Genomic DNA, 13,700 nt, shown 5'->3' with positions numbered 1-13,700 from the left:
GCCACATCGTCAAGAAAACAGACATGAAACAAGATAACGCAAGGACGTTCTTTTTCCTCAGAATAGGGATGTGTTAACTTCATTATTCAGAAGCCTTTGATTTTGTTGTTGAGTTTAATTTTCAAGGCTGTTAACCACTGATGCCAACTTAATTATGGCATACAAACCACCCACCCATAATGTATGATGTCAATTGTTAGTTTTACTTGAGTTTCCCATTAGATGTGGACTTCTCTGCTCATTTATAACTTTCTGAGCCAGGAAGGTTTCTGCAGACACTTGCTTTTCCTCAGCTGGTGCCTCTGGACCCCAGTTTGCCTTGGGGGGTTGAGGGAACAGATCTTTATGACTTACTATTCCAGTGTTAACAGTGCCTTCAATGATTTATGAAACCATGCTCTCGCATTTTTAACCTTGAAGTCCTTCTGATTATTGTTCTCAAAGGGCAACATTAACATCATGGGGCCCAAAGATTAATAATCAGTTTTGTGCATACAAATTTACCCAAATTAGGAACAACAGAGTCCTTAGTGGCAAAATGGCTGTGGGTGCAATGATTCAAGAACATCGAAGCATTTAACCCAAGGCACCCTTGTATTTTTTGCCATGAACACACCATTCTCTCCCGTGGAAATATCCTCACACTAAAATTTATACTCTTATAGCTCATCATTCAGTGAACCAAAATTCTGAAATGTCACACACAGCTTGAACAAAAAGTCAGGACATCGTTTGCTAGCACATGTGCTCTTTTCCTTTTCCAAAATGTGACAGTTGGGGACTTCCCCGGTGGTCCAGTGGTTAAGACTGTGCGCATCCGATGTAGGGGGCACAGGCTTGATCTTTGGCCTGGGAACTAAGATTCTCCATACCACAAGGCACAGCCAAAAAAAAAAAAAAAAAAAGTGACAGTGATTCATGAATAGAGGTCCTCTGATAATGCATTTCAATGTTTGTTTTAGCAAAAGAGTGAGTAACATTAAGGAGAGTGCCTTCAATGATTTATGAAACTGGGCTCTTGCATTTTTAACCTTTAAGTCCTTCTGATTACTGTTCTCAAAGGGCAACATTAACATCACGGGGCCCAAAGATTTCATGCATACAGATTTACCCAAATTAGGAACAAGCGTCCTCGGTGGCAAAATGGCTCCTGTGGGGGGGTGGGGCAGCACTGGAAGCAATGTGCTTGATTCTTTCCAATTTTGTGCAAGGATTCCTCAAAAAGTGATTTGGCAGACACTGACAGTTGTCCATCCCATAGCCACCCACTGCTTTCTTCCTTTACAACAAATAATGGCCACAACACAACATTCAGATCAATCAAAGATAAGGAGAAGTCTCTCTGAGGGACTCCGAAAGAGGGATTTTGCTTTCTTGGTAAAAGGAAAAGCTGAAGATAAAAGCTCCTTGATGCTCTTTCCTTTAATTGAATACAAGCAGCCACTTTGTGAACAAGAGTCAATTAGACTATGGACAGAAAACGAACCCTTAGGAAAATGGAGAACACCTCTGATGTCTTTGAGGACATCACTGAGTTGTGGAAACAAGCCCAGGACAGCCTACTTCTGGACTATCTTGTTAGCTAAACAATACCTGCTTTTATGGGGCTTATGTCTCTGTTATCTGCCACTGAAGACATTCTTAAGTGGCACAGAAAGTGAGGTCCAGGTGGAGGTAAGAACTAAAGGAGTCTGGCAACAGCAGTGGCTGATTAATGCTCTTTTGAAACTATGACCTATAGGCCAATAAGGGGAGTAGACCAAAACGCTTTCTCGATGCATGAAGCTATTGCAGTCAGAACTTCCTCGAGCTTCAACATAAGAATGGCATCCAGGTTTTATGACAATGATATTAATGATATTCAATAAAGAGGGCAAGAACACAAACACTTAGTTCTTAGGGCCAAGCTTTAAGTGCAAGATGGTCCATAGGAGAGCAAAAACATAAAACATAGTCCTTTTTTCCTGCTTCCCTCTGTGGTTTAATTTCCTGAAATTAAATGGTTTAGAAGTACATCCCCCAGCTGAAAGTCTGGATTACCTGTGTCTTGGACATCTTCACATGTATTTTCAATTTGCATCTCCTGTGTGGGAGAGGCCTGGTGGGAACAGAGGTTTGTTGGGGGAATATGACTACGTGGGAGGATTGGTTTTCTTCCTAAGGGAGTTCATGACCAAGGTGGATCTTGATGTACCGGAGTTCCACATAACTTACACCTCCAGCTGATGGAATTGGCTGGATGGTCACCTGTCCCCAGGTGGCTTGACTACGAAGTTAGCTGAATGTTGTAGGAGTTGGGGTGTGTGGTTTCCAGAAAACATTCTTATTCAAAGCATGGCCAGATCAGACTTAAAAGCTGACACCCAAGAAAAACTGGGGTGCAGTGCACTTCAGAGCTGTTTCTTACGTGCCATTAATGGGCATGTAGACCATTGCAAGTGCAACGAGAAAGCCAACAGTACACTCAACTTTGTTCTTTTCTTCTTATGATAGAGATTTAAGCCCCCTCATTTTGTATAATGCTTCTAAAATACCAACAGATAAATTATTTATTTTAGCTTGAAACTTGATTTCTCAAGCATACTTATTCAGCAAATATTTACAGGGTGTCTACATAGCAGTGAGTGACTGGATGTGTATGTATGTGAAAGGAGGCAGGGAGGAGGTAGGGGGAGAAAGAGAGATAGGCAGAGAGGAAGGAAGAGGTGGGTAATGTGCTCGGGAGCTCTGGCTGCAGAAATGAACTCCAGAAATGGACACTAGTGGATGAAGCTACAATCCACTTCTATTAGGAAAAGATACTCTAAAATCCTAAAGGATCCAATGCCATGCAAACTGCTGGCTGGAGATCGTCAGAGCATCCCTCTGTCATCCTCCTCTCATCACCAAGAAGGTCAATGCTAGAAGCTCAGGCCCAGGTAAGCAGGGCCCCATTGGCTTGTACACACAGACCCAGGTTTTACAACAAAGTTGGTTTAGTCTCTCTGGATCTTAACCTGCTCTTATGTAAAACACCTGCTTCTGACTTGCTTTCTTCTTTTTTCCCTTCCGACAGCCTAGGACAGGCTGAGAAGAATAATGTTCGGCCTTTTCAAAGAAAGTCAGCGAACTCTTCCCTCTCTGGGTGTGGGCCCCATCTGCTCACAGCCTTTCCTTCTGAAGCCACGGAAATTCTCAAAAGAATCTCACAACTGGCTTTGAAGCCAAGATCCATTTGGATGGCCTCATGGGGTGGACAACTAGGCAACCTGCCCGCCTCTTGTTATTTCTGTATTGGTTTTCTGAAGTTAGGGGAAACCCGAGTGGTTTGCTAGCTTTTACATAAGCGACAAAACAGTATAAAACATCACCCAGCATCACTTTCAATACACCTGCTCATGCCGGTGCTCTTTGAAGCAGCCTCAACACAGGCTGCTCTGCACATTCATATTCAGGGCACATACAGTGAGCGTGGGCCACAGTGGGCTGAGGGCCACACTGGGAACCACACGCCCCAGCACTCTTTCTACCAATCCTCCATTCTCACCAACAAGTCCAAGAAATAGAAAAACATAAAAAGCTATTGTCCATGTCCAGTGAGAAATGAAATGCACTGGACCAAGTATCACAACTTCCTTAAAATAATACAACACTTCATCATTTTTGCATCTGGATCCCTCTCCTGGTTTTCTTAAAGTCATAAAGCTCAGAATCAACGTCATGAACCATCACTGCTTTATTCTTCTTAAATACACTGTTGGGGGAGGGGGTGGAAAGCAATTGCTTACAAACTGTTTATGGTTTCACCTTATTGAAAGCACTTAATTCAGTTCATCTACTGCACTGCTTTGGACTGTTGCAGGCAATCAGAACATTGGAAGCCATTTATTAATAAGGGAACATGCAGTATAATTCTGGCTTGTGAAAACCGTTCCTGAATCACAATGTAGCCATGGCCCAAAATTTACCATGGATAGAAGGAATTAGGGACATAAATCATAATTCTTTTGTTTACTGCAGCCTGACTCATCACAGATTTGATTGACGCTCCTATATTACAGATACGGCATTTTGTAAAATGTCCAGGGGAGGAGGAAACACATGGTCCTCTACCAGCAATTCTCTTAGCCCCAAAAGACAATCCTGTACCACCAGGCAGAGAAGTATTCAGCTTAGCCTTGGAGAAGGAGATACCAGAAGAAACTTACACCTCCTAAAGGAGCAGACCGTTGGGCCTACATAAAGCTTTCATCAGTGATTTGGTATGGGGGGAAAATGGCTAGATTTGCACATGTTTACAGAGTACGCGTGGTAGATGATAAAACCACACCAGAATTGCATCTCCTGAGCCAGAATCTCTCCCCAGAATGCTGCTCCCCCTGCTCTACTCTCAGGCCTTCCCAAGAAAAGAACGAGGAGCTGGACTGATCAAGCTGTTAAGGCAGGGCCTCAGAAAAGAAAACTTTCTGGGCCCCAGTAACCTCTTCTTTGAAATTATAAATGAAGATCTCTTCTAGCTTAAGTGGTGCAGGATGCTTGAGGGCTGTGGTCTATGGAGGACGCCAGATGTTGGGATGGGCAGCTGAGATCACGGATAAGAGCTTCTAGTATCAGTGACAGCCCACCCAGATCCCTGAGGATTCTTGTGGCTAACAAACTAACTCAAAGCAAAAAGAGAAGAGGGTAGCAGAGAATGAGATGAGAGGATGAGATGGCATCACCAACTCAATGGACATGAATCCGAGCAAACTCTGGGAGATAGTGACGGACAAGGAAGCCTGGCGTGGGGTCACAGAGAGTCGGACAAGGACACGACTGAGGGCTGAGCCACCAAACGACAACAGGGAAAAGTCGATTAACCCTTTAACAGATGGCAGTGGATGTGGAGGCAATGGATGGTGAGCCCAGTGCTGAGCAGAGCAGATTCTCCACGACTATGAACTCCTTTGCCCTATGGCTTCCTGTGACAGCTTGCTCTTAGCACAGGTTTTTAGTTTAACGTAGCAATTTGGCTAATTAGCCCATGGAATTCCAGGCTCACCATCACCCCTCTCCTACCCCATCTCGCCCCACTCCATTCTATAATTTAGAACCTGCCAAGCCTGAGTTTTCTTTTCGACCTCTGCAAAGCAAGAGGAAAAATGCACTTCCAAACGGGGTGTGAAATGGATGCACCTTGAAAACCTTATTCTAAGTGAAAGAAGCAATCGTAGAAAAACAGATTGTGTGAATCCATTTATATGAAATGTCCAGAATAGGCAAATCAGAGAGACACAGAGTAGATTAGTAGTTCTCAGATTAGTGACAGCTAAAGGGTACAGGGTTTCTTTTTGGGGTGATGAAAATGTTCTGGAATTAGATATATATCTGGAATTAGACTATTTTCACAACTCTGTGAATATACTAAAAACAATCAATTTTATGCTCTAAAACAGGGGTCCCCAATCTCTGGGATCTAACGTTTGATGTTCTATGGTGGAGCTGATATAATAATAACAAATAAAGTGCACAATAAATGTACTGCACTGGGAATCATCCTGAAACCACCATCCCCCGCCCTGGTCTGTGGAAAAGGTGTCTGCCAGAAAATCGGTCCCTGATGCCAAAACGGCTGGGGACTGCAGCTGTAAAGGGATGAATTTTATGATACATAAATTATACCTCAATAAAATTGTAATTAAAAATACAAAAAAGAAAAACAAATGACATTAGCATGATGGGAAAAAAAAACCCCAGGGAAGGGAAGGACTTGAATTTCAGTCCCACCGGCTGTGTGGTCCTGAGCAAACTGCTGAATCTCTCTGCATCTCAGATCCACCAACCATCAAGTGAATATATTATCTCACTGCGGACCTTCCAGGCCAACTGTGAGAGTCCTATTTTAAGGAGTTAAGGGTTCAGTCCGAGAAAGTGTGTGCAGAGTTAGCCTTCAGAGGCAGCTATGGAGAGTGAATGAAGCAACTCCCGGTGAGAACTGCTGCCGGCTTCCATCTTTAGAATTGGTCCTTAAGGTGACTAGACTGCCGGCATCCCTCACTGCCTTGCTGCATCTCATAAGACGACGGGTGACCTGTTTCGACATACGACAGGGGAGGAAGCTAAGCCCCTGGGACGTGCAGTAACGAGTAACCTCTTCAAAGTTACTGGGAAGCCTGGCACATAGCTGTTGGCTCCCTAACGGAGAGAGATGCCCTTTTCACGCAACAGCTGACGACAGGTGCTGGGCTGTGGACTACTTCTGCACGGTGTGGTAATAAACCTTTGCCGGGTTTGGGCATTAGACTCTAAGTCAGTCATCAAACAAGAACAAAAGAAACAGAGAGGGAGGGGGAGAGAGAAGGAGAGGAGGAGGGAGAGGGGAAGGCGGGAAAGAAGGCAGTAAGGGGAGAAGGAGAAATAAAACAGGCTGTAGATTCAGATCTTTTAATTTCAGGAATGTATAAGGGAAGCAGGTTTCCTTTTCCGAGTTCAAAGCAAACTGTGTTTTGTTTTCATAGTGCGTTTCATTTTTCACTTGGGAGAGAAAACCCAGCTTTGAAGCTTCTCTGTTTAAACTCATTAGGAAAACCATCAATGATGGAAGCTTTCATGAGATCATAGTGGGAGGAATTAGTGCCGTGGGAGAGCTGGATCAATCCTCAAATGTTTCATCTATGGAGATGGGAGGTCAGCCCTGGCTGCTTGTTCAGCTAGAAAGTTAACATAAACAAATACTTTACTTATGGAGAGTCCAAGGGACTAAAGACATCTGATATTCACCCTCTGAAGACCTCCTCAGAAGTCTGCTATGCCTGCCACATGAAAGAGATGGCTGCATCTCGAGAACTTAAGTGAACAACTAGATTGGCAAAGTGTTTTGCCTTGGAGAAAAAGGTGTTCTTTCAGGATCCCACTGGGAAAGAGGCAGTGATATTGATATTCACCACACAGAATCTTTCCTCACATAATTCATACCTTCATTGAGGTTGACATAGAAACCTTTATAGCAGGGCCAGTGTTAACGTACGAGGATATCTTTTTTGACATCTGAATCTTTTTTATTCAGTTTTTAAACCTGTTGAGGTCTCCTTGGCAAAGTTAAAATATGGTGATTTTTTACATTTCTGTTCTCTACTCTTGGAGTGGATTCCATAACCGTCTCAAAATGGATTTGAGAGTGAGAAAGTAAGGGCTGCAGGTGGGATGTTCAAAAGGGAGAGGATATGAGAGAATGAGTAAGAGAGAAAGATATGGAGCAGACAGGGGCACTAGAAGATTGACAGACATCACTGGTCCTCTGAACAAAGATGTTCTGGGGCGAAAAAAGTTAGAAAACACCTTTGTGCCTACATATAACACATGTTAAGCATTTATGACCTGAACAGCTACAAACAAGGAGGATGCACATTTTCACTTCTCACAAGAATTAGGATTGTGTGCAAATATATACATAGGAAAAAATTTAAATATATGCATATACATATATATGCCATGTCTGTGCACCTTAAATAAAAGAATCCAGGTATAAAGGGACTGGGATATAATACTGCTTGGCAAAACTGACCCTTCCTTCCTGCCAAGCTCACTGTAGCCTGTCATTTTCAATCTTAGTGAAATTAAGCAGAGAACACAGGCCATGGTTAGCTTGCTACTTCTTCCTGCTAAGAGTGGATGGGTGTTTCAGAGACCCCCCAGGTTCTCCCTTGCTATCCCTTCTGTAGTTCATGAGAAAATAATCTAAGGCATGAAGCCATCCTCGCCCAATTTAATGAGCAACTAACTAATCCAAAAGGAAAATAGCCATTGCTTATACAGCCATAATGTAGATGCAACATGGCATATAAATCAGTAACTCATGTATCACAAAACAGACAAATAGATTAATGCCTGTTGCAAAGGACGGGTGAAGAGATCGATTAGGTTACTGATTCCGACCATGAACTTTCTCTCAATACACTGCATTTAACTTTTAAATAAGGTTTAGGAGAACCTGTAACATTTTGCTCACTGACAGAGCTATATTTTATGAAGGGCAGAAATTGGCTAGTCTATAAAAATTAAATTATGCCCCTTTCACTGTATCTAGTCAAGAGGAAAAACTCTAATTACAAGATTGCACTGTCAAACAAATGCAAATTCACATTCTTTATACTCTGGTTTCAAAATTCATGGGTGGGGGGCTTCTATTCTGAAGTGAAAATCAATATTTGAAATATTTTGTGGAGTGCAGTGATAAGCCAGAGCAAGAGAAGTGTCATTATCAAGGGTGGAGCGGTAAGTAGACACTAACTCATTAAGTGCAGAGCTGGAGAGAACAAGTCATTTATTAAGCAAATATTTAAATATCAGTTAGTAAGGACAATGAAGGGAGCCTTCCCCTCCCCATAACCCATGCCTTATTTCTCGATAAATGACCAAGGGGAAAAAAGGCAGAAAACTCTCTCAGCCCCCCATAGGAATGCCACTCTGGGGAATGCTGCTGCTGCTAAGTCGCTTCAGTCGTGGCCGACTCTGTGCGACCCCATAGACGGCAGCCCACCAGGTTCCTCTGTCCCCTGGATTCCCCAGGCGAGAATACTGGAGTGGGTTGCCATTTCCTTCTCCACTCTGGGGAATAGGTAAAGGTTAATTTTAAATGTACTTCACACTTGAAAATTCAATGTACCTGCCTGAAAATTCATAAGAGCTGAGTTTGCAGACTTAATCCAGAAGGGACTATCTGAGGGCTTGGGCATATTGCACTGCTGGTATTTTTTTTCTTTTTTCAAAAAGAATGCCTTTCATTCCTACTTAAAATCAAACTTGCTTGGTGCATTAAAATCTTAGTCCATTTAAAACCCTGCTTTTTCTCTACCTATGGAAAATGCCATAGCACTCAGACTTTACAAATCCTGAGTTCGTTTTCCTGTTCTTGCAAAATCCATTTGTGGATCGTCCACTCAACCCAGTTCACTAAGCCTATTAGGTGAACTTGATGGGCATGAGAATTGTCTAAGTCTTTAGCAATTTGCTTGAATTATCTTTGCAGGCAACCCTGGAGACGTATTTTACCGTGTAAGGGGTTGGCCTGGGATGTTACTGAGCAGATGCCTCTCAGTAACAACTCACTAACTGACATGGACCAGACATCTAATTTCCCCGACTCTTGTTTTCATTCCTCTAATACACAAAAAGGTCGGTCCAGACCAGCAGCTCTCAATTCAGGGGCTGATCCCTGGCCAGCTCTACCACAGACTTCCCCAAAGTGGCCTCTCCAAGGAGGGGCCCAGACGTGAATTTGAACAAAACTCTCAGATTCTGAAGCACACCAGTAACTATAAATCGACCCCTTATGGTTTACTCCTATCAATATAATTCTTCTATTATATTTACTTATAATCTTTATGCAAATGTAGATTAATTTTTGTGTATGAGCTACGAAAGTTGGTGAACTCTCATTAAAGGAGAAATTTGGGAGGTTGTTTTAACAAATGGAAAGAAGATTGCTAGATCCCCCTTTTATGATTTTTCTAATAGATAAGTCAATGTAATTTTTTAAAACCAAAACAACAAGAACACTTTCAGTTCCAAAGCACTGAAATTCTTGAAACAACATGTATCACTGATTCAGCAGAAACAATTCTGACTTCAACACCTAATACCATCATTGAACAGGGGGGGAGAAGCTGACCCTGCAGTGGAATGAAATGCCCCTGGGGAGCAGCCTGGGAAACAGGAGCCTCATAAGGGGACTCTCGGATGTCAGGTGATATCCCCACATAAGGCACAAAAAAAGAACCTGGGGCATGCAGTATACAACAGAAATCAGCTGTTGCTACACTGATGAGGACACCAAGCTGAGTTCGCTTAACAATCAGAGTTTTCAGGTTGGCTCTCTCGCCCTGCCGACAAGGGTTGAGTTAATCACCGCTGAAATAGATGGGTCGCTAATACCACATGATGAAAATGGAAATGCCTTAGACGTTTCAGTCCACCCCCTCTCCCGTGCCCACCCCACCTTCAACTTCAAACACAGGGATGTGTGTTTGGCTGATTTCTATTGAATTCAGGATACTCTGTGCGCAGAGCTTGCATCCTTCTCCTAACCGGTTCCTTTGAGCCCACCAACAGGGTCAGTGTCTCACACCTCACAGCTGAGTCTGCCTTATTTCTCTCGTGTCTGTCACTCTCTAGCCTGTGACATGTGGCCAGAGGAACCCGGTTTGAAGATACCCAGCGCCCACTCTGATTGAGCTGAGAGCAGCTTCAGGTCAGGCATGGACTGTGCTCAGTCTCTCGGGGGAGAAGCTAGGCGTTATCATGCCAGGGATACCGTTTTAAAAAAACAAAACACAAAACACAACAGCGTGGGGTGGACGAGAGAGGGAAGCCAGATGAAAACCTGAACACTTGAAAATTCCATTTTCAAAGTGCATCTCAAGTACACTTTCAAAAAGCAAGAACTATCTCTCAGAAAGCCACCTCTTCTGACTGCAATTTGGTTCATAGCTTTTCCTCTCCTCGTGACAATCATATCCCAGGTGATGAAACATGATCCCCGGGTAAAGCAGTGACCTGAAGGATGACGAGGAAGTTCCATATCCCCATTTCTGTCTGCCTCTAAACTACTGCCTGGAAGAAAGCTACAAATATTTTGAGAGTTGCAATAAAGTGTTCAGAGTGATTCTGATGAAAATCGCAGCAGTTCCTCTGGTGGAAGGGCAGTCCGTTTTTGCTCAGATGAAATTCTCAGGAATGAAATACAAGCAGACAAGAAACATCTCACCAGAATCACCATGTCAATCTTAGCTAAAGACCCATCACTAAGTTTTGTTTGGCTTTTTTTAACAGCCTGCATACCATATAACCAAACAATGCATGTTGCTTTCTTTGAGAAGTTATTTTTGAGAGCAATTACATTTCTGACGGCCTAGAAGAATGATTCTGGTGGAAAGAATCCACACCTAGACTGATCATAATCTAAACGAACAGCCTTGAAAGTCACACACACACCCCACCTCACAGTACAGTGACCAGCTAGTGCCTTCCCACGTAACTAAGTGGCAAGCCACAGGTGCAGCCAGACCCTTCCCTGAGAAGAAAACCACATTCCCCAAGTTGTTTTTCCCCAAAATGCTGGCTTTAAAACTTGAGTCTTTGCATTAATCTGCTACCGGATTAAAGGACTCATTTAACCCTTCCAGGCCCTTCACCAGGCTCTGTGGGCAGTGCAGTCCAGTCAGCTAAACAGAAGCTGGGCTTGGGTTCACTGAATATTATTCATCTATCATTTCAACATCTTTAAAATGACAAAGTCTATATTCGTCGATTTGACCTTGGAAATGAAACCCTAGTTCACCAATTTCCCCAAAGTTCCAGCTGTACTTTAAGGGGAGATTTTGACTTCTGAAAAGACTCCTGGGAGGGGCTGGCAGCTCCTGCTCAGTGAGAAGACTCTGCAGGAAATGAGGGAGGTTTGTGGCTGCAAGACCCACCTCCCCTTCCTTCTCCACCTGGCCGGTGCCCAGGCCCTCTGTCAGCCTGCCAGCAGCTAAGCCTGTGGGACTGGAAACTACATTCCTTTGAAAGATCTTGGCAATTTGTGCCTGGAATTTGATGCATTAGTTCTAAAATTAAATAAAGATCCTGTAGTGTTCTTCAAAGAAATATGGCGTGGCTCTCTGACAAAACACATTTTTCAAGTGCTGACCTCTGGGAACTTCAACTAGCTTCATATTTCAGGCTGACACTGCTCACAGGCTACTGTCTAGTTGCCCAAGCAGGGCTGGTTATCCATATATTTTCCAGTCTCCCGATCAGCTTTTAGCAGAGGAAGGTGAGGGGAGTAAATAAAAAGAGGAGAACCATTCATTTAAATGCACAGCCCCTTCCCAGTTCCTTGGGGAGAAGCCCTGGTAATTAACTCTAATGAGATTAAAGTAACTTGGAACTCTCCATCTTCCCAGCATTGTAAAAGTAAATCCGCGATAAACCAGTGTGTGCATGATATCAAAGTCAATCTTTTCCTGTAATGCAATGGCCCCTCACTTCCACTGAGGCCCAGACTGGAGAGGGGAAGAGGAGGGGGGCTGCCAGCCTCTTACCTGCGCTTTGCTCCATCACTTCTTTCTGACACATGTCTTGAACGTTTACCGTGCAATTCACGATGAACTCGGGGGACGAGCAGTCGTTATTCAGCTGGAATTCTTCACACTGGTAACACTGAATTTGCAACGCAAAGCCTGTGGGACAGACACAGTAGGGTTCAGACCCAGCCTCACAGAGACCACCCGGGAACGCACCGTCCTCCCACTGGCCCCAGCCAGCGTCGCTTCCGCGCTCGCGCCTGGGGCTCCCAGAAAGGCGGCTGCGGCTGAAGCCAGTAGAGGGCGGCGTGGCTGCTGAAGGTCCTGCGGGATAAAGTGCAGTTTTGCTCGCGACCCTTAGACCCTCGCTCCAGAAACAAAGAGCCTATCCGACACCACACCTGGCCATTCCGCACGGAAGTTGGAAGGAGGAACATGCAGCCCGAGAGATGAGTAGCTCCAGAGACTTGCGTCAGCTCCAGTCTACGCCGAAGATTTGCCTAATTGTTAATTGGTTACAAATGAGTTAATTGCTATTTTGGCACCAGTCGCGATTGCCTTTGCAGACGCCTTTTCGGTTTTCTTTGATTTTTGGCGTTCGCATTCCAGCGCTGTGGTTCGCAGGCTCCCTACGCTGAAGCTCTGGAGAAAGTGCCGCTGCGCCCCGAGTCCCCCACCTTTCTTCGGGACTGTTCCCCCGAAGCAGCAGGGGTGGCCGCGGCGTGGGAACGTGTATCCCCGGCCGCTTTCTGCCCCACTTTCGCGGCTCCGTTTAGCTAGGGCTCCGGCTCGGGGTCCCAGCTCTGCAGAGCAGGGTTGGAAGTCGGTCTCTGGAGGGAAGGAGTCAGACGTTTCGCACCTCCCTCCGCTCCAGCCTGACTGCTCCGCTTGCATCTACGAGCTGCCTTCCAGACCCAATTCCCCCGACTCCCAGGCAGACGAGCCGCGGACCCGGCGCAACCCCTCCCAGCCCCCCAGCGGTCGCGCCCCGAGCGCAGCAACCCAACCCGGGCGCGCCCCGGCCACCGGCTGCCCCGCGTGTGGCTCACCTGTCGGCGGCGCCACTCCCACGGGTTGCTAGAGACGCCCGACTACTTGGCGGGTTCGCGGTCTGTCGCCCCAGTTCCCTAACCGAGACCCCACGCTGCTCGGACCCTCCCTCCTTCCTAGCTTCTTCCTACCGCGCAGTCCAACCATCTGCAGCCAGAGTCCCACCAATCCGCCGCTCCCGCCTCTCCTGCAGCGCGGGATTTGGAGACCTTCCCATCTAGCGCCTCTGAGCACCCCTCGCCGCAGCCAAACTCCCGCTGGGGAAACCCGGAGCAGCACAGGGCCGGAGGTGGGCGCCCAGAGAGGCAAAGGGGCCGGCAGGTGGATGGGGTGTGCGCGCCCGGCCGGACAGCTGGCCGCTTCGTCTTCTTACCTTGAAGCAAGAACAATCCGCAAAAAGTTGCTGCGACGCCGAGCACCCACATCCTCCCGGAGCCGCGGAGCCGGGAGCGAGCAAGCGCATCAGAAGCTGCGGCCGCGGCGGAGGCTGTCCGGGCCGCAGCGGCGGTGGCTGCCGAGGCTGCTGGGGCCCGCTCTGCTGCCGCCGAGGCGACCGCCGCCGCCGAGAGGAGCCGCAGGTGCCGCCGGCGGCGCCCGCATCGCCCGAGCCGGGGCTCCGGGCTGAGG

The 13,700-nt window shown here is 46.0% G+C and overlaps 1 protein-coding gene across 1 annotated transcript in view; it reads right to left on the bottom strand.

Moving 5' to 3' along the window:
- LYPD1 (LY6/PLAUR domain containing 1) overlaps positions 1–13,673 on the bottom strand; it is a 55,422-nt gene extending 41,749 nt beyond the window's left edge. The window contains exons 1-3 of the mRNA XM_061135823.1: positions 13,604–13,673; positions 13,447–13,476; positions 12,042–12,179 (exon numbers count right to left, since the gene is read on the bottom strand). Coding sequence (XP_060991806.1) covers positions 12,042–12,179; positions 13,447–13,476; positions 13,604–13,673 — 238 coding nt within the window. The remainder of the gene's footprint in view (positions 1–12,041; positions 12,180–13,446; positions 13,477–13,603) is intronic.
- Between the last annotated feature and the right edge of the window lie 27 nt (positions 13,674–13,700).

The sequence above is a fragment of the Dama dama genome, chromosome 33 (genome assembly GCF_033118175.1).
Source record: "Dama dama isolate Ldn47 chromosome 33, ASM3311817v1, whole genome shotgun sequence".
NCBI lineage: Eukaryota > Metazoa > Chordata > Mammalia > Artiodactyla > Cervidae > Dama > Dama dama.
Note: the sequence above shows the minus strand (reverse complement) of the source record. Positions and strands in the feature narration are given on the sequence as shown.